General features: G+C 55.7%; 1 protein-coding gene and 1 long non-coding RNA gene across 2 annotated transcripts in view; one reads left to right on the top strand and one right to left on the bottom strand.

The window, feature by feature from the left end:
* The first annotated feature begins 1,452 nt into the window (after nt 1-1,452).
* LOC306664650 lies at nt 1,453-5,481 on the top strand. The gene is made up of 2 exons (XR_013764770.1): nt 1,453-4,855; nt 5,110-5,481. It is a non-coding gene; the product is annotated as an uncharacterized lncRNA (long non-coding RNA).
* Nucleotides 5,482-10,725: 5,244 nt separating this feature from the next.
* The window catches only part of DAP (death associated protein), a 61,282-nt gene continuing 51,661 nt past the window's right edge, over nt 10,726-20,346 (bottom strand). The window contains exons 3-4 of the mRNA XM_079145314.1: nt 12,078-12,120; nt 10,726-10,987 (exon numbers count right to left, since the gene is read on the bottom strand). Coding sequence (XP_079001440.1) covers nt 10,874-10,987; nt 12,078-12,120 — 157 coding nt within the window. The 3' untranslated portion in view covers nt 10,726-10,873. The remainder of the gene's footprint in view (nt 10,988-12,077; nt 12,121-20,346) is intronic.

Here is a 20,346-nt window from a genome sequence, read left to right as displayed (position 1 = left end):
CATCATTTTTGCTGGTTTTAAAGACTTTTGGACCTTAGTTATTTCACACCTGTTGTATGCATTTCCCTCATCACTTATCCGTATGATACCTTATGTATGGAAAATCATGATTTAATCGAACTTGATGAGCTTTTTTTATATTTGCATTTTGCATTTCTCCACAAAGACCCTTCTATCCTAAGTCAACAATTTAGTTCTTCTACAGCTTCTTTTAACGATTCATAGATATTTTTTTCTTTTCAGCTCAAAGAATTAGATACACTTCATCCCTTAGGTTATTTTGATGGGACTTGGAAGACTTAGTTCTGTGCTGATCTTAGGAAGTCTGAAGTCCAATTCATTAAACATCATAATTCTACATGATTATTAGGGAAGGACCCGAATAGGTTGTTTCCTATCTAACTTTACACAGAACTTTGTCCTAGGGTAGAATCCTTGTTGGAGGTTGTGGTGCTTTTATAAAAGAGTCAGTGACCTATTTGGTGGGTTGAAATGTTAACTGTGAAGCTGACTGACCAGGCAGACCCTGTACAATAGTCTGAGGACCGGAGTGGGAGAAGGGAGGGGAGGTGGCAGGGGAGAAAGACGGTGGTCCTGTCTCTGTTTTTCTGGCCGGAACACCCGAGGACCCGGGGGCACTGAGCTCCCAGGCAAGCTGGAAGTGTGGTGGGTAGGCATAGGCTGGCGCTTGCTCGGTCCAGTGGCCTTTGGGGTAGTGTGTGCCCACCGGGCAGAGTGTGGTCAGAACATCCGAGGAGGCTTCTGCATGCCCGCGCCATTGCCCCCTGTCCACCACAGAGCCTCGGCGAGGACTGGCCTGGTTTCCAGCAAGGGCCATGGAAGGCAGGCCTGAGCCTCCAGTCTGTCCACAGCTGTCACAGCAGATTGCTCAGATAGGGGGTCAGCTTGCAGCCAACGGCTTCCTGTTCCTGAGGGCTCCCTGCCCCCTCGCCCACCCACCCACTGTCCCTCAGCTCCGAAGGCTCCTTCACTGCACTCGGCCACATGCAGGGCTTCGGGGGGCCTCCGATTCCAAGATTAAGGATGGATCGCAACTTGTGACTGCACCAGAGGTACTCGGTGTCCCCAGGGCTAACACCCCTGTTTCCCCAGCAGGGCAGGAGCCAGGAGAAGATCTCTGCTCTCTGTGCTCCTACTTGGAAGGATCTTGAACGCCGGCCAGGGCAGCACCCCTCCAAGCCTGGGCTGCGCCGCTCCTGACCCACTCTCCGAGCTGCGCCCCTCCCAGCAGCAAGCCCCCTTCCGGGGAGATGAGCAGAAGCCGGAGGCAGGCCCCATTTGGGGTACAGGCCTCTCCCCCTCTTCTGCCCAGGGGTCAGAAATGCCTGCCACCTGTTGACCTGGGTGGAGTGGCTGTCCTACCAAACCCCTCTCCAGACCTTGCAGATGAAGCCGCGCTGATGAAGGTGTTGGCATTGGACTAGGGGGATGCTGAACGACCATGGAAATCAGCTAAATCAGCTCAGAAAAGATGGCAATTCGGAAAATACCAGCTTTATTAGCCCGGCCTGGCTCTTCTCCCAGAAAAGCATACGGGGAAGAGGATGCTTGGCTTGCTTCACTAAACCAGACAGCAGGCGTGTCCTAAGCTGTGTGAGGAACGTCTCCGGGGACAGACTGACAGGGGGTTGGTCCTGGCTTTGAGCATGAATCAGCGAGCTCTGGACAGCAGCGCCAGTCCTGGACAGAGAGCTGCTGGCGCTAATCTCAGCCCAGACTCTGTGCCCCATGCTTTGCTGGTTCTCAGGTTCCCCATCTCTTCTCTGCCTCCCTGCCCTCCAGGTGATCAGGAGCGTCTTCAAGGCCCCAGTGATGCCTGGGTCCGGTACAGAAGCACAGTGCTGGCCTCGGCAGGTGAGGAGGAACGTGTGTTTAAGTCCTTCTGAGTTCTAAGACCATCCACGAGGTCCCCAGGGAGAATCAAGCCAGACCTGCTGAGCCGCAGGCCCTGTGTGAGCTCAGGCGAGCTGCTCTGAACTACGCACGGCCTTCAGTGGGTAGGGAGGGGTCCTTGGTTCCTTGCTGCTAGAACCACTGCAAACATGTTCTAGAAGAATCTATATTCCATGCTTGCTCTATCTGCTCTGGGGTCCTTCATTCAGGAACAGTGTTTTGGACTGACCAGGCCAATAGCTTCCAGTTGTGGCTAGAGGTAGGAAGGGCGTCTGCCAGGGAAGTCATCATCTCCCCTGAGCACGGGGTGCAGCCAGGGGTCTGGCCCTCAGACCTCTGAGGGCAGTTCTCTCCCCTGCCCTCCCACAGTCCACCACTGAGCACTGGCAGGAAAGCCGAGACCCTCTGCAGTGTCATGCCAGCTCCAGGACCTGGGGCCCTGAGCTCTGGCCTTGCAGGTCCTCGGGGGAGCTCCAGGAGGTAGCCACCTGGACGTGTCTAGACATGAGCTTTCTTTTCTCATTCATGGGCAAATAAAACTTATGCAACTTTCTTAAAGAAGTTTATCTTCTTAAAGAGGCACAGGATGTTTCAGGATCCAGGACTCGCTCAGCAGAGGCCACTGCCCTGGGTTTCCCTGGACGCTTCTTCAACTGATTGGATCCCCCACGAGGGAATCGAATGCGGGACCCCCGCCTAGACCAAGCTCGGAGGGCGACGCCCTCCTGGTCCTCGAGGACCCATGGGGCCATTTGATACCCAGGTCCTCACCCAGGTCCAAACGGATCAGAGGTCCAGAGTCAGCCACCCTAGAAGGCATCAGGGCACAGTCCCCACGGTGTGCTCACTTTGGATGAAATCGCAAACCTGGTGGGATGTTCCCCAAACTGTCCTCAGCTCCAGTGATTCCCTAGGAGGACTCAGGAACTCAGGGAAAGCCGGGACCCAGGGGTCACGCCTCAGCTTGGACCCTGTGGCCGAGCATGTGGAGGGGAGGGGCACAGCTGAGGAAGGACCCCGTGCCCGAGTTCCCACTGCTCCCCACCCTGGTGATGGCAGCGAGGATGGAGCCCGGCCTGGGGTGGGCACCATGTCGGGAGGCGGGCATGGAGACCTGGCCGCTGGCCCTGCCTGGGACAACTCGACCGGCAGGAGCTTCTTCCCAGTGGCTGTTCCGCGGGGCAGCACACGTTTCCTCTTTGGCTGGTCGTCCCTTCACCGTGTGTCCTGGAACTGTGAGGCTAATCAGCTCCAGGCACACACGGTTCATGGAAGAAAATAGGCTGCAGTCATTTGGAACGAGGTTTCTGGACCTTTCTTTGAGAAGAATCTAACTGGCTGAGCCAAAAGCCCGCGTGTCCTGGTGGGTGTGCTGGGGAAGCCACCAAGGGACATTCACCTCTGCTCTTCTTGGTATCGTGTCGGAGAAAACAGCCACTGCACGCCCCCAAAGGGGCAGAGTCGCTCTCTCTGAATTCCCTCTGCATCCGCGAGCAAATCTGCATCTCCGCAGTTGACTGTTTCCTGTTCCAGGGACCAAAACCTAGCTACCTTGAGCTACTTCAGCCGCTCCCACTGAGGTCTCGCCTTGGGACACAAGTTGCTTGTTCTCAAGACTCCAGGTCCAGGGAATTGGCCGTGGCTTCTTAGTTACCTTACCATAAGCCACGGGCGTCCAGAACAGGGCCCCAGGGGTTTGTCAGTCTGGACATGGTGGATGTTTGTGTGCGATCCCTCTGTGTAGAAGGCCATCCATGCATGGGGGACATGGGGCTGTGTCCCAGGCCTCCATGCACTAGATGCCACTAACCAGCCTCCTCCTCCCGAGCCAACTAGTTGCGACAACCAAATATGTCTCCAGACGTTGCCCAAATTCCCTGGGCAGCAGTGTTGCCCCCACGTGGTAACCACTGCCTCCGGCCATAGTGGACATTGTCGCTATTGTTCTAAACACATTCCATGTCCTCAGGGACCTCTGTGAGAGTAACACCTGCAGGTTTTGGGTAACTTGCACAGGAAACTGAGCCCTTAGGCTACAAAACGGTGGACTTTCTCTTTGCAGTGACCACTGGTGGTGCAGAACGACAATGTTGAAATGTAATCAAAAAGCTCGGGTAGGGCTTCAGGGTAGAGTCCCAAATCCTCCAGATTATATTAGTTCATTGCGTCTGATAGTGTTGGGTCTTTTCCAGTTGACGAATTAGATTTTTTTTTAAAGCAAGGCAGTTGGATTTATAATAATAATATTTAGGATTAAAGGGGAGGATGAAGGGAAAATAATTTTCTCTTGTGTCCTTCACTGAATTTTAGAGTCTGTTTGGAAGAGCAAGTTCAATATTAGACAGAATTTATGGAGACAGGTAGACACCTCATTGGGACCAGTATAAAAACAGACCTGAGATGCCCGGAGACTCAAAGAACAATGAGCTGCTATGGACTCTTTAATACATTTTTTAAAAGTTTTAGATGGACACACTACCTTTATTTTATTTATTTTATGTGATGTGCCTCACGTGTGCGAGGCAAGCGCTCTGCCACTGAGTCAGCCTGCAATGGACTCTTTGCTAGCTTAATTTTAGGTGTCAATGTGTCTGGCCCGTAGAGCCCAGGTATTTGGTTGAACATTATTCTAGATGCTTCTGTGAGGGTGTGTTTGAATGTGGTTGACATTTAAATTGGAGAGCTTTGAGAACAGCAGAGTCCCCTCCAAAAAGCGGTGGACCTCTTCCAGTCCACCGAAGGCCTGCTCTCCCGGCACAGGGGCCTCTGCGAAGACAGCCCCAGACTCCCCTGCAGCCTCGGCTCTTCCACGGTCCCCAGCCCGCCCGCCCGCCCAGCAGGTAGCGGAAGTGCCCAGCTTCCACAAGTTCATGAGCCAGTTGTTTAAAAGAGTCTCTCTTCCTCTGTGTGTGTGTGTGTGTGTATGTGTCTATGTGTGCGTGTGTCTGCGAGTGTGTATGTGTGTATGTGCGTGTGTATGTGTGTGTATGTGTGTGTGTGTGGGTGTGTGTGTCTCTGTGTGTGTATGTTTGCGTGTGTATGTGTGTGTATGTGTGTGTATATGTGTGTATATGTGTGTGTGTATGGGTGTGTGTGTCTCTGTGTATGTTTGCGTGTGTATGTGTGTGTGTATGTGTGTGTGTATGTGTATGTGTGTGTGTGTGTGTATGTGTGTGTGTGTGTGTGTGTGTGTAGTCACATGCCACTAAGGACAGTGACGTGTTCTGAGAAATGCATTCTTGGGTGACTGTCATCTGCACAGAACGTACTACACAAACTAAGCTGGCGTCTCACAGGTCTTCCGCTGCACACGTGGCCTGTCGTTGGGCGAAACGTTGTTATGAGGTGCATGACTCGTTCGGGTTCTCTGGAGAGCCCTGCCTAACACGACCCCTCTGAGGGAGTTTCAGGTACTCCAAGTTCCATGGCTCGCCACCACCACCCACTCACCGGCTCTGTTCTTCAGGACCATATGGCGATGGATACCTCCCGGGAGGGCTACGAAATGCCTGGGTTTTTGTTTTGTTTTTCTTTTTATCCTGCAGAGGCCAGCAGGATGCCAAGTCTTGCGGGGGAAAAGTTTACTTTGAGTTTTTCAAAAGAAGCATTTAACCAGCGCAGCGCCTGTGGAGTCAGGGAATCTGCAGGACAGCGCAAGAGCACCGCGCGCTGTCCCCGCAGGAGGCGGACGTTCTGAGAATAACTAGTTCATTACAAACCCGCGAGGTCGGCAAAATCCGCCTCTCCCCGCGGTCCCTGCCGGTTCTCTGGCTGCCTGAGCTTCAGGCTCCTCGCGGCCAGGCTGGGCCCTCCCCTTGGCTGGAGGTCGCCCCCCTGTCTCCACCACCAGGTCTCCTGCAGACTGGGCACCTCTCACCCGCAGCTTTGCTCCCATGGGCCCATGGACACTCATCTGGCTTCTGACCCTGGGCTTAGGGAAGAGCCAGGGCTGTGGTATTGCTGTGTGAGGTTTGTGCCCTTCCACGCAGTACTGGAGTTTCACCCAAGGCCCGATCCTCTCGGCCAGGCCGGGTCACGGCCGGGGAAGTCCTGAGATGGGAGCCTCGGTCCGTCTACTCTCGGTTCAGTCTTGCAAGCTCAGAGGTCTTAATGGCCTTCAAGTGGCCCTGTGCGTGGCACCCCCACACCTTCTCATCGCCTCTCCTGCAGGAGAGGCTTTACCGAGAGGCTGAGTGTGCGCTTGTGCCTGGGCATCCTCGGCTGTCCTCGGCTGTCCTCGTCCGACCTCCAGACCATCCCATGTCCACATCCGCTTCTGTGCCTCCAGGGTGGGCTCCGTCCTGCGGCTTGGGCTAGCAGGGACCATCTCGCTGTCCCTTCATGCCTCAGATGGCCCTGGGTCCCTCCCCTCGGCCCCGCTCACCTCCCTTCAGCTCATGCTGAAAACGTGGTTTCTTCTGCAAACTGACTTTGACCTTTGGCTGAAGGTCCCCCGCAGCCTCCCACGGAGGGCGGACAACTCCAATTCAGGGCTTGTGAAGTCTGAGTTCCAGCTCTTCACGTGCCCTGCTCTGCTCTGGAGTTACCAGGAGATGGAGTTTGGTTGCCCACTTCCTGACCCTCCTCTGTGCCTGTGTCCCACCTACCAGAACTTTCTAGAACTCACGGCCTGCGCCTCTGCAAGATCCTCTGCTGTCTCCCCTTGCTCCCATCTCCAGTGCGTCTCCCAGGGCTGGTCTGCACCCCCTCTTTTTCGGGCCCAGCCTTCAGGAGCGGCTCCCCAGATGGGCCCAGCTGCACCCCAGCCCTGGCATCTCTCAGCTCTGGTCTCGCTGGGAGAGGCTGCTCAGAAGCTCTGCTCGAGGCCACGCGCGCACATCAGGCGCTGCCCAGCGTGGTCTCTTGTCCCCACTCTTCCTCCGCTGATGCCCTGGTTGCTAACCTTCCCTTCTCCTGGCCACCCAGCCTTGAGCCTCAGGCCCTTCACCCCCTATGAGCAGGTCTCTGAGAGCTCTTCCTGTTCAAAACCAGGGCAGAGCAGGGCAGGTGTGCCGTGGAGTGAGAATGATCCAGATCAAGCCTCACCTCTGCCATTAGCTAAAGGCTTTTAAAGGAAACGTCTTTACGAGCTGGACGGGTGGTTCATGCCTGCAATCCCAGCGACCGCAGAAGCTGAGGCAGGAGGATCACAAGTTCAAGGCCAGTCTCAAAAATTAAAAAAGTAAATATAAAAAGGATGGGATGGATAGCCCAGTGGTAGGGCACCCCTGGGTTGCAAAACTCCTGTACTGAAGTAATGCTAACCGTAATAATAACAATAATGATACCCTCAATGAGGTAAAGCCCTATGCCACATGATCCACCCACCTGAAGTGCATAATCCAAGATTTCAAAGCTTTCTCACAGATATGTGAGGCACCCCATAGTTCAGAATATTTTCATCACCTCCAAAAGCAACCCTGCACCCTCCAGCTATCACTGTCCTAGTTCCCTGGCCTCCTACCAGGCCTGAACAGTCAGTCTTGGTACACTTCCTTGTTTGGACATTTTACATAAATGGCTTTTCACTGAACATCGTGTTTTCAAGGTTGATCCATGTTGCAATGTCTTCCTTCATTCCTTTTCATGGCTGAATAATATTCTGTTATATGGATGTGCCACATTTTGCTTATCCATTCTTCACTTGATGGATAGTTGAGTGCTTTCCACCTTTTGGATATTGCATTTAACCCTGTAAATATTTATGTACAAATTTTGTGAAGATACATGTCCTCATTTTTCTCTGGTATATATGCAGGAGGGAATTGCTGGGTCAATGGTAACTCTATATTCAATTGTCTGAGGAAGTGCCAGACTGTTGCCCCAAGCAGCTGCACCGTTTTACATGCTCAAAAGCATGGTACGACAGTTTTGATTGACACTTGTCACTATCTGACTTTTCGAAGCCGCCCATCTTGGTGAAGTGGTATTTTGTGGTTTTAATTTGCATTTCCCTGGTGACTGAAGAAGTTGAGCATCTTGTCATGTGCGTATCAGCCATTTGTGCATTTTACCTGGAGCAATGGTGCTGCTAGTGACTTTAGACACTGGACACTGGGCTTCAGTCTTCCCATCTGTACAATGGGACAACCCTACCAATGGAGAATTCATACAGAAACAGAAGTGGAATCTGGAAAAGCCGGGACTCCAGGACTCGGCACAGTACTGTGAGCCAAGGTCAGGAGCTAGGGGAGCCATGGCAGCTGCCCTCTGCAGGGCGGGGCCTTATCCCCTGCTCCCGGGGGGCTCTGTTCCGTGGCCAGCGGCACCGCTGAGCCTGGTGGGTAGAGCAGGGAAAGGTGGTTCACTCTGAGAAGTCACTGGACTGGTGTGGCCGGGAGTGAGGCTGGTGTCCCCCCAAGGAAGTGTTCCAGCCCTGACCCCCACTGCCTGCAGATGTGGCATCATTTGGAAATAGGGGTTTTGCATATGTAACTAGTGAAAGTGACATCACGCTGGACCAGGGTGGGCACAGATCTAATGACTGGTGTCTTTAGAAGAGGGACATTTGGACACAGACGCACAGAGGGGACGGCCACGTGACTGTGGAGTCCGAGACTAGGTCTATGGTCTCGGAGGCAGACAATGGCAAAGGTGGCGGGCCTGCAGCCGGGGTGGGAAGGAGCCCCCTTGCCCCTCGCAGGGGCGCGGACGCCTGCCAGCACCTGGGCTCCCCACACCCAGATCCAGAAACGGGAGACGACACGTTCCTGTTGTTCCGAGGAACAGGAAACCAGTGCCGGGACAGCGGCGTTACCAGTGACGGGAACCCGGGCAGCCCTGCTCCAGGTCTGGCGTGTGTCTGGGGTCCGCCCCCGGCTGCTTATTTCCTGCCAATGATGCCAAGTGCGTAAGCCCCTCACTCCCGCCCCAGGAGGCGGAGGCTCGCTTACCCAGGCAGCTGCCAGAGGCCGCAGGACCGTGGTGGCAGAGGCTGCGGGAGTCGCAGACTGCGCGATCGGTCCCTCCGGACCGTGCGGCTCCCAGGGAAACCCCAGGGTTCCCCCGGCTCAAACGTGGGCTGACCCTGCGTCTCCAGGTTGTCCTCCTGCCAGGTTGCCTCTGGGGACCAGACTCAAAAATTAAAAAAGTAAATATAAAAGGCAAATGTTTGGCACAAAACAAGCCATCAAAAAGAGAAGGAACGACGGAGCGCCACCCGCTGCGCTTTCCAGAGCCCTTCCCAGCGGCCTCCGGGCACCGGCAGCCAGGCGCTGCCCTCGGTGCCTTCAGCTTTCCGCCTTGGCGTTCGGTGGCCGGTGCTCCACTTGCCCGGATTCGGCAGATCTGCTGACTGGGAGGCGATGCTTTGGGACGAGTCCTCACGTCTGCATTTCTGTGAAGCCATCTGGCAGCCCAGGGAGGTGGGAGAGGGACTCTGAGGGGCAAGGAAAGGAGCCCTGAGAACGGAGGCCGGAGCTCTGTGACCGTCGCTCCTGCGCTCGGCGATGAGAAGCTCAGCAGAGGCCTTCTCTCGGGGACCCAGAGTCCACGTCCCGTGCCACCTGGCGCTTACGGAACAGGCCCTGGAAGAGCCGGCTCGCCTCTGGGCAGAACTAAGGCGGAGGGGTACCGAAGCATCCGCAGTGAGGGCCCGGTGTGGGCAGAGGCCCGGCGGCCTCCCGGCGAGGCCCTTCCAACGCGACAGGCAGGCTGCGCGTGGCCTGTTCCGTGGCAGCACTGCCAGCCTGGTCTGGGTCTCCAGAGTGCCCTCCCCCCACACCTACGTGTCAGCGATCAAGAAACACGAAATTGACCACACGGGCCTCGAGGGGATGCACCGGCGTCCTGGGAAACCAACGCTGCGTGAACGTGGCGCTGTGCTTCTCCCTCGGGAAAAGGACGAGCAGACCCTGCCTCAGTTTTTACCACAGGGCCTGGGGAAGGTACCAGAAAGGCTGGTCATAGGGACACTGCCCACCGTGCCACCGTGACCTGCAACAGACTGGCAGCGGGACAGTCGGGCACGCCCTCTGCTGAGCAGCGCTCCAGAAGGTTCTAATGTCTGGCTGAATGAACCCTCTGGCTTTTTAGAAAAGCAGGGCATGCCTGGGCTCGAGGCGGGACAATCTAGGGCAGGAGAGCTGTACAATCTGATGGGCCCAAGCGACTAGGGTCCCAGAGGATGTTGGCCGGGCAGGAGGGATTCTGGATGGGGAGACAGGCCTACGAGTGGTCTTTCTAGTTCAGGGGAACGTGGTCATCCCTGGGGGGCAAAGGCAGGCCTGGACCCCGTCTTTCAGTCTCAACTCTCGTGCTGAGCACCCCAGAGCTAGCTGTGCCCTCCTCCACCCTGGGCAGTGGTCACCTCCCCAAGGCAAGAGCAGCCTAGAGGGACAGCTGAGCCACACAGGCCGCCCACTCTCCCGGGGGCCTGCCTGCTCTGCCAGGAGCTCACGGCCCAGTCAGCACAGCGGGCTCTGGAGTGAAAGGGGCTTTTCAGAGCCGGCTGCTTTCCTCCTGCTGGTCCTGTGACGCCTGCGCGCCGGGTGCCGAGAGTCCTGGTCACTAGGGAGGGGAATTCGGTGTCGCGGAGCCTGCTTAAATGCCGTCCCTACTCTGCCCTCCTGAACTGACCGCACTGTTCCCGAACCTTGCTGAGTCCTCCCTGCTGCTCCCTTGTTTCCAGGACCACAGGCAGGACTTCAGACCACTGCAGACAGAATTAGGCTAAAGGGGAAGGGCTTCATTTTACTTGGGTCTCGACAGATTCTGCTAATGGTGCTTTTAGGGGAGGGTGCACTGATCCTTCAGCACACCCAGGACTCCTGCAGACACACTTGGAGGTTTGAGCTGTTTCTAATTTTCCATATGGAAATTTAAGACAAAGGAAGGAGCGCTCGGCTTTGTCTTAGATTTCCCTGCTGCGCAGCCTTGGGGAGAAGGTGCCGGGTCTCCTTGGGGCCGTCGCGGGAGGCGAAGCGGGGCACCGCCGGGGCGCTGGGGTGCAGGGGCTGCGTCACTTGCGTGGCTGCTGGATGTGCTGGGTCCGGGGGGAAGAGTGCTTGTCCATGGAGGCGTGGGGCTTCTGGTGAGCCACCTGCGCGGCCGCTGGGGGGAAGTCCTTGTCGCCCTGTCAGGAGACACCGATGCACAGGCTGAGCCACGGTGAAAGGACAGCTAGCAAAGGCCCCACAGCCAGTGTGCACTGGCTTCCCGCAGGGAGAGTGGGGACTGAGGGGCGGTGCAGCAGTGGCCTCTCAGCGGCCAGGAGCCTCTCCTGTGACTGGGGCAGAGGTGCTCAGGGGCCCTCAGGACCAGGGGCAGCGCGGGGACTGCAGAGACAGGCACAGGGGACCCGGGCCCTGCGCGGTGCTGGCAGCTTTCCTCTGCTAGATCTGCTCTGTGGTCGTTTGCACTGGAGGCAAGAAAGGACCAGAACCAGAGCCTCAAATTCAGATTTGCCACCACGGCCAGGGCCGGCCTGGGTGCAGTGGGGGAAGGAAAGGCCCAGCAGAAGCTGGCGGGCTGTTTTCCAGGGAGGGATCAGTTGGCTTCTGGCACCCACAGTGTGTGTGAGGGGGTGGCAAGCGAGAGCCCTGGCTGAGGTGTGGCCGCACACTTGTGCTGGTGTGGTGGACATGTCACTGTCTGTCCCAGGGTCTCTGGATGGCCGTGGCTACGGCTCCATCAACAGAGCTGGTAGTGGCATGGCGTGATGAGGACCTGGCTGTGCTGAGAGCAGCAGAGCCCGGTGGCATCATGGAGTTTGCCGGGAGCCTGCGGACAGAGTGCCGGCTCCCCAGGGCGTGGGTGGGACAGGAACCATGCATTTAGCCAGCAGGGGCAGAAGGAGGCAGCCATAGGAGGAATGGGCACGGGCTTGGCCACATGCTGCTAAAACTTTATTCATGGACACTAAATGTGTGTTTCTTTTAAATTCTCATCTGTCCAGGCATATGATTCTCATGTTGATTTTTAAAATCATTTAAAATGTGAAATTACTTTTAGCTCAGGTGGCTTGAAAACTCCTGAGCCGGTGGTCTGCGGAGCCTGGCCGAGCAGAGGCGGGGGCAGAGGCAGGTGGCTCGGCGTCCACTCTGCTGCCCGCTCCTAACTGCAGACTCATGCAAGTCACGGCCCTGGAGGAGCCGAGCAGCCGTCGGGGGCTCTGGCCTGAAGGCTCAGCGGCGCGCCCAGGGCAGGTGCGGAGAGCGACTTACCCGGGCGATGACTCCGGAGATGAACACGGTGGGTTTAGGCGGGCTGGAAAACAAGGAGGGAAGAGGCAGGTGTGACGGCCGCCTGCAGAAGGGGCGGGGCTGGCCACCACGTGGACCTGGACGGGATGGTCCCAGGGCGGACTGAGCCCTGGAGAGGAGAGGAGGACGGGGAGCAGACCTCTTCCTGTTTCTGCTCCCACTGGGCCCGCCTGGGGCTCAGGAGCCTCCTCGTCCTGAGGTGAGCCACGCAGAGGGCGGAGAGCAGGCTGCAGAGCACAGAGGCCCAAAGAAGTTTTCTTGGTTTGTTTTTTGATCACTCCTCAAATTTTCACTATGATTCCAGGAGATCACGGAAACAGGTGTGTCCCTCACTCCAAGCAGAAGGAGCTTCACTGGGGTGAATTCCCTCCTTACCCACCAGGGGCTTTCCCTCCCCGTGTCCCCTCAGAGTCCATGACTTCCAGAAACTTCTAATCAGTGAGATCCCAGAGCCGACACAAACTCCTGGCCCCTGTGGACCCCCAACATCACAAATGCAAGGTCCTTGTCACACCAGCTGTTGCTTCTTGTTTGTTTGTGTTTGGTACCGGGGATTGAACCCAGGGACACTGAGCCACGGAGCCACATCCCCAGCCCTGTTTGCTTTATTTAGAGACAGGGTCTCACTGTGTTGCCTAGGGTTGCTGAGGCTGGCTTTGAACCTGTGATCCTCCTGCCTCAGCCTCCCGGGCTGCTGGATTACAGGCATGCACCACTGCGCCCAGCGAGTTCTCACTTGTTAACATGTGAATTCATACCTGGCTCCCCAAACTGTCAATGGTATTGAGGGGGCAGAACATGGCACCAAAGTAGCACAAGTTCCTCCCTGTGCCAAAGCGTGCTGAGGATGACCACTGTTGACACCATGCACCTGTGGTCCATTCCTGTGAATAAATGCACACGCTTTTCTTATTAATTTTGTTCCATACAGAATTAGTCACGCTGTTTTGTGATGCACTTTCTGAACTGACAAAATGGTGAGCCTGCTTCCAAATTATGACATATGCTGGGTGCAGCAGTACATGCCTGTGATCCCAGTGGCTCAGGAGGCTGAGGTAGGAGGATTGTGAGTTCAAGGCCAGCCTCAGCAACTTAGTGAGGTCCTAAGCAATTTAGCAAGACCCTGTCTCAAAATAAAAAAAAATACTAAAAAGGTCTGGGGATGTGGCTCTGTGGTGAAGCACCCCTGGGTTCAATCCCTGGTACCAAAAAAAAAAAAAAAAAAAAAAAAGAAAAGAAAAAAATGTGATATACTCTGCTCTGCCTTTCTCTCTCTCTCTCTTTTTTTCCCCCTGGGAGTTGGTGGTGGTTAGCTGCGTATCTCATGATTTAAAAACATCAGACACAGTTGCAAGTGGAGCACATTTCCCAAAGCGTCTGACATGCCTTCCCCAGAGGTAAGCAGACCTGAGAACAGGAGGAGAATACAAGGACACAGCCCTGACGGACTGGGGGGGAGATGGATGGTGTGGTGGGGAGGGAAAGGTGGTCCCCTTGAGCATGGAGCATGCCAGTCCTGCTGGGCATCCCACCAGCTTCCAGCCTGCTCTTAGCTCTGCTGCTGGGGTCATTTTAAGGAAACCACTCATCTTGGCTTTGTTTTGCCACCGGCAGTTCCAGTATTTCACTGGCTGCGTACATCCCAAAGAGCTTAGCACAAACACGTGAACGTCCCCTGGTGATTTCTGTACTTCATGAAGTGAAGGGCTTAGGTCTTTCTATGGGCACAGAAATGCCCTGCCTTGCTTTGGCTTACTGAGTGTTTGCTGTGTGACTTACTGGGTGGAATTTCTTTTTCTTCCTCTATGTGTATGGTTTAACTCTAAGATTATTAGCAGAGAAGAATCAGTATGCTCAAGTTTAAGGCTTCCTTGTGTAGAGAAGGAGTTCAGGACACGCAGTCTCCAGATACGCTGGGCTGGCACCTGGGTACTTCAGGCGGAAATCACCCGGGGAACAGCGATGGCAGGAAGGGCCAGGGGCCTGTGACTTCCCACCTGCAGTGGCCGAGACTCTCTGGGGAGGGCTGTCCTCATACCAAGGTGAGGAAACAGCTGTAATCACTAGAGACTGGTACGTGGGTTGTCATGAGCCTGAATAAACAAATTCATCGGAGTAAACTTCACCATCCGCCTGCCTCCGCAGGCCCCCGTCTATCTCTTGATGACATCCCCAGAATTTGCTAGCTTGGTCTAGAGATGCGGGTACCCCGTCATCCTCCACAGATTTATTGTGTCTGACTTTGGTTGCTTCTTCACACTTCACTGTCATGTGGAGCCCTCCACGAACACACAAAACTAGTAAAACTCCTGTCCTTTTCTCTGATTAATTGGGTTCCTCAATCCAGCCAAAGGGCCCAGGTAAGAACTAAAGGCAGGGTAGGGGGCCCTCTCGTCCTCCGCATGCTATGCTTGGGTTCACCTGGATTCTCAAGCCCCACCCATGTGGGCAGGTGGGCTGCCGGCTCCCCCTGGGGGTTTGGGGCTGAGGGGTCTGCATCCGGGGCTTGGCAGCCTGGGCTGGGTTCTAACTCTTGCAGATGCTGCAGAAGGAACAGGGACGTGGCAGCACAGAGGCCTCTTGGGTCATTTTGGGTGTTCTCTTGAGCACTAGAACAGCCTGAAGCAGGGCGGCCTCCGTCTGGGAACGACGGACCATAGACGCAGCCATCTGCACCAGGCGCGCACGGCTGTGTCAGTCTTCCCCACGTTTAGCTTTCTGACCTGAGTCAAGGCCCGGAAGGCAGGAGCGCAGGGGACTCGTCTTCCCCACAAGAACGGGGCAAGAGTGCTCTGCAGAGAGCGAGTGCCGTCAGGGTGAGCACACAAGAGAGGGGCCAGCTTCCCTGCCGAAGGCAGCCCCCCAAGGTGGCCGGGAAGCCCAGGTCATTACAGAAACAGTCCCCCTCCCCTGCGCGCGCTCACGCACACACTCACTGTTGAAAAGCAGGGAAGCAAAAGGAAGTTAGATTGCTTGTAGCTCTGTCACTCTGCACACCCTGCACCAGTCCAGAGCTGGACTGTCAGCAGGCTGCCCTGCCTGGCAGGTCACGCTTGGTGGAGCAGGTGTGGCTGACCCCAGGGAGGCCACTGGGCTGCACCCACCTCCCACCTCGAGGGCACCAAGAAGCAGGATGCCAGGCCACAGTGGCTCTGCTTGGGGTTCTGGCCGCTGAATATCTTGGGAACAAGTTTGCTGGATATCTGTCCCCAGCATCTGCTCCCCATGATGTGTGCCAAGGACGGGGTCCAGGCCCCGTGGACGCAATGGGTCTGGCTCCTGCACCCAGTGACCTGGGAGCTGCGCGGGGGATTGTGCTTCAGCTGTTTCCACGCAACCAGGCCCTCGGTGTCTCCTGAGTCAAATGCTCAAGGCCTGGGTCAGAGTGTCCTCTGGGGAGGTGTGTGGACTGCGTAAGAGGCCACCATGCCCGGCCGGGCCCTGGCTCCTAGGCTGGCTGCAGGGAGCTTTCTTTTCCGGCTCTACTTGAGCCTCCGGTGGCCCTGGGAACCTCTCAAGGAGAGGGTCCCATCATGGCCTCTGAGTGGCCTTGAGGCTCAGCTGAAGCAGAACTCGGCAGGAGGAATGACCCCAGTCCCTGTCGTCCTGGGAGTGTCCACGGATCCTGAGCATCCACAGGAGGCACTGCATGGACGCTCCTCGGGCCTCTAGCCCTGTGGATGCACCTGCCCCCTGCTGAGGGTTAGCTGATCGCTGGCTTCTGCTCATAAAGGGAGACGGTCGAGGAAACGCGTGTGGAGCTCAGAGTGAGGAAGCGCGCTCTGACAAGATCAGGGTGATGGCGGAGCCAGCCGCGTGGTGCACCAGCGTGGTGTCATACTCTGCACTCTGTGGCCAGTTAGGCTGGGGGGAGGGATCTCTGGATCCTTATGCCTGAAATTGAAGGCGCACTTCTTGGTTAGGGAAGAGATAACAGCAGCTGTGGCGCCCGTGGGCTGGGGATAGCCCTTTGGGAAGGAATCCAGAAATGGTAAACATTAAACACCACAGAAGTAAATATTAGATTTTTATATTGAATTAGCATTAAATATTTAAAAATGAGTAAATACTAATGAATAAAGAAGTAAAAGTTCAAGTATCATCTTTTCAGGCTTATTTTGGGGATATGTGTTTTAAGATGTACATGGCCTATCTGAGCACACCCAGATCACACACGACGGGCACCCCTCGGTGGTGACGAGCGGGCATGGAGAGCAGCACACAAGCTCTCACTTCACCCGGAGCCCACTGGGGTTCCTGGGAGTCATGTGGGCTGGGACAGTGCATGGGTCCCCCGCTGCGGTGGCTCAGGAAGCAGCTATGGCCACACCAACCCTGTGTTCCGGCACTGCAGTCATGGCAGGGCCCCATTTGCCCATTTGGGGTTGGTGTTTGTGACTCTGAGGTGGTTGGCGTGACCCCGGGTCTGGCAGCCCCAAGGGGACTCAGAACAGAAAGGGTATGCACCTGCCCTGTGTGCCCTGATCCTGAGCTGATTCTGGCCCAGTAGCAGGGACAGTGATGGTGACGGTGGAGCTCAGTCCCCAACCTGAACACTGTGCCTTCTAGAACGTCAGCAGGGGCGAGGGTGGGGCGTCTCCCATCAGAGACTTCATCCTACTCTCCCCCAGTGCCTCTGGAGCCAGTAAGAAATGAAGCACTGAAAGAAATAAGGCCAATTCCTGCGTATGAGGCACACTGCGGGCATGGTTCTTGCTTTAAACGGCACTTTAAAACATAAGAATTGTGCTTGCATGTGCAGAGTCTTCTAGCCAAGAGGACACTTGGCGGTAGTTGAGACAAGTCACGAATGAGGACCCCGGGTAGAGTCAGGTGCAATGCTGGGCTTGGAATGGCTGGTGCTTCAAACCCCGTCAGGGTCCACGCACAGGGCCAGCTGCGTTCCCGGCTCTGTAGACTGGGAGCGCAGCCTGGGGATCTATTTAATCTGATGAGATCGTTCTGACAGGCGTTGAAGACACACCATTATTCTCTCTCAGGAAACAGGGAACGCGGTCGTCCCTTCTCCCCAGCCCTTGGGCCTCCGCAGACTTAATGACACTCACTGAACGCAGAGGCACTGCGAGCCGAGAACAGTCAGTCTGATCGGAGTCCCAGGAGCACTTCCAGTATCGCCTGTCACATTGGGGACTGAGGGGCTGCTGAGTGCCCTGGTCCTGGGCCTCCACTGCTCGCCTGGTAATGACCACAACCCTTACCAGGGTCACTGGTCCTTAACAAAAGTCCCCCATTCCTCATTCTCTAAATGTCCTCGATGAGTAAACTTCCGCCACATTGGCTCTTCCTGGAACTGCAGGTTGGCAGGAAGAAACGCCAGAAAGGAAAGCTCAGGGAAGAGAGGCCTGTGGGGAGCAGCTGACATCGCGACTGGTTCAGGGACCCAGTTCCTGGCGTCCCGAGGGCTGAGGAACCTGAGTCCGTATTCTTGAAACTCCCCTGAACTCCAAAGCAGCAGTGACTGAAATCAATCGCATCATGCTTTATTTATACCCCCAATGCTGCCATCTCAACACGTAATGGGTCGATACATCACTAGGGTGACGCACCCTTTCTTGAGTGTCCTAGGACTTCACAACTTCTCCTCAGCAGGGGTCCCGGACGGCAACGTATTCTGCCCCACCTCTGAGAGGTTCAAGTCACATATCTGGCCTTAAGGGCCAGGCAGGACCTTAGGGGTGACCTGACGCCTGCGCTTTTGTGGTTCTGCAGGCCAAGGCCCCCAGGTCTCCGGTGACAGAGTTCACGGTTCCTGAGCTCCGCCCGGAGGCCCTTCCTGAGCCTAATGCCTTCAGGGGGACGGCCCTGCGGAATCGGAGGCTCTCCCAGGCTCAGGGCATGGCCTCAGGTGCCTTCTCTCCCAGGCCTCTCCTGAACGCCTTCCAGGGTGCTTTCTAGCTTTGCCCAGAACATCCCCGTAGCCCACAGGGACCCACCCAGCCTCACAGGACACCGACATCCACATGGCTCTCCCTGGGCAAATGATTCCGAGAGGACTGACGGCTACTGATCGTCACGCGGAGGGCTGCTGCTAGGCAGTGGGGTAATCTACCCACTGTGAGGTCCTCCCCTTCACCCTGGGGTGTCCTGCACTACCCTTGGAAAGATACAGAGCCCTCTGTCACCCCCAAGGGGACTCCTCATGGCAGGGAGGGTTCACTGGCCCTCGACTGGCCGCCTGTCCTTCCCAAGCACCCTGGTGGAGACTGGGGTGGGTGCTGCCCTGTGAGGGCATGGGAGGGGAGGACGCACCACCACGCGTGCACATGGGTCTGACTGGAAGCCAGGCGCGCAGGGGTCGGGTGGTGGCACGGGCAGGTCTTCAGGTTGGCATTTGACATGGGTTCAAGTCCAAGTCGTTTTCTGCAAATGCTTTTTCCTACCCACATGGACAACCTCTAAAAGAGCCAGCAGAGGTGTTTCCGTTGAAGATGGAACACCCACCTTTAAGCCCTTCTCTTTTCATTTTTGTGGCGGGAGCCTGGAGCATGCCAGGCAAGCGCTTCCCACTGAGCTACACATCCAGTCCCTCACGGGGCCTTCGATGCATTGTCTGCGTTCTTCTCTCAAGCACAGGGATGATCTTAGGTGGTAATAGCTGCTATTTATTTATCATTTGCTACGGCCAGGCTTAGAGTGAAGTGTATTACTTAGAATTATTGCATCTAAGCCTCTCAACCCAATGAGGTAGGAACGGCTATCTCCATTTTACAGACGAGACGGTAAATCAGAGATGGTCAGTCATTTACCTGAAGGCTATTCAGCAGCTAAGTGCTGGGAGCCAGACTTGAGACAAAGACCATCCAGGGAACATGGCTGTGGCCAGGAGCCTGACCCCTTCATCTTAAGGGGACTTAAATGATGGATTCTGTCTTTTGTATATGATTTAGAGATGCAGATTTTAAGTCAGTCATCTAAATGCAATATAAGAGTCCCTTGTTCAACCAGCTAGTACATTACGTCTCTCTAAACATTTACTTTCTAACTTGAAATGGATTTTTTTCTTAAAAGCTATCATTTATGTCTGTAGCACTTAATTGGTATGCAGGGTACTTCTGCATAAATTACTGGCTCACCCAAGTCTCCTCAGCAGGTGTGATTTCTATTTGATGGAGGAAAACAGAGGGTCAGAGGGGTTGTAATGTGTTCAAGGTCCCAGGGGCAGAGCCCAGGGGCTCTCGGGCCATACCCCACCACCCCAGAGGTCTCCGTTCTCAGGCTTCAGACACAGTGTGTGGTTTCAAACTACTCCCCTGAACAAGATGCAGTGGCCAGCTCCAGGTGGGAGGACAGGAGGCAAGGTGGCAAACACACACCTTCCAGTGTGGGCTCTGTGTTCAAACGTGACTTGCAGTGACCAGCTGGTGGGAGGGTGCTGGACATTTCTGAGGCCAGTTTTCCTCATCTGTGAAATGGGCTAGCAACAGACCCTACCTCACTAGGTGACTGTGTGCCTGCGAGTGTGTGCACGTGCGCATGCCACACACACACACACACACACACACACACACACACACACACACATGCACACACTGCTTAGCACACAGAAAGCACTCCATCAGTGCTGGAGTTGGTGACCATGACAAGGACCACACGTCCCTTCCCACACACACTGCTGGGCATTTCCGCTCATTCATGGCTGCTCCAGCTTGCTCACTTCAGATCCTATGGCCATGCGTGGTTATACTTAGCTTTTCTGGAACAGATGGATTTCCAAAGTAAGGAAAGAAAAGGCCTCAAAACCCCTGGACGGGCTTCTCTCCAGGCCCTCCTCTGTCTGGGCGAATGTTTGACATGATTGAGGCAGCGCACTGAGCTTCCTAGCCCAATGACGACGAGAAGAGACAGATGCAAGTGACACGGTGGCGAGTGCCCTGGGAGGCTGGCGTGGCGCCCTGGCTCCAGCTTCCCTGAGCCTGCAGTGGAGCGGCCATGCTCCAGGAACGTGCTGGAGGGGAGGGTGGGGAGCCTCAGCGACGTGCCACCAGCTCCTCCACCAGCCCCACGTTTGATGACGGTCCAGGAAACAGTGACGGAAGAGACCGCAAGGTCGACGGCGGTCAGTGCTGCATGGCGCCATTGGGGCTGGAAGGGCCGTTCTGTGCCACTTCCCTTTCTTCCTGGTCTGAAAGCAGCCAGTGCTCAGAAGGGGATATTGTCCTAAAATCTCCCTGCCTGGTGAGTCAGGAGCAGGGTGCGGGCTGTGCGCAGA

The sequence above is a fragment of the Sciurus vulgaris genome (genome assembly GCF_902686455.1).
Source record: "Sciurus vulgaris genome assembly, chromosome: 6".
In the NCBI taxonomy this organism is placed as follows: domain Eukaryota; kingdom Metazoa; phylum Chordata; class Mammalia; order Rodentia; family Sciuridae; genus Sciurus; species Sciurus vulgaris.
This window is presented reverse-complemented; position numbering and strand designations above follow the sequence as displayed.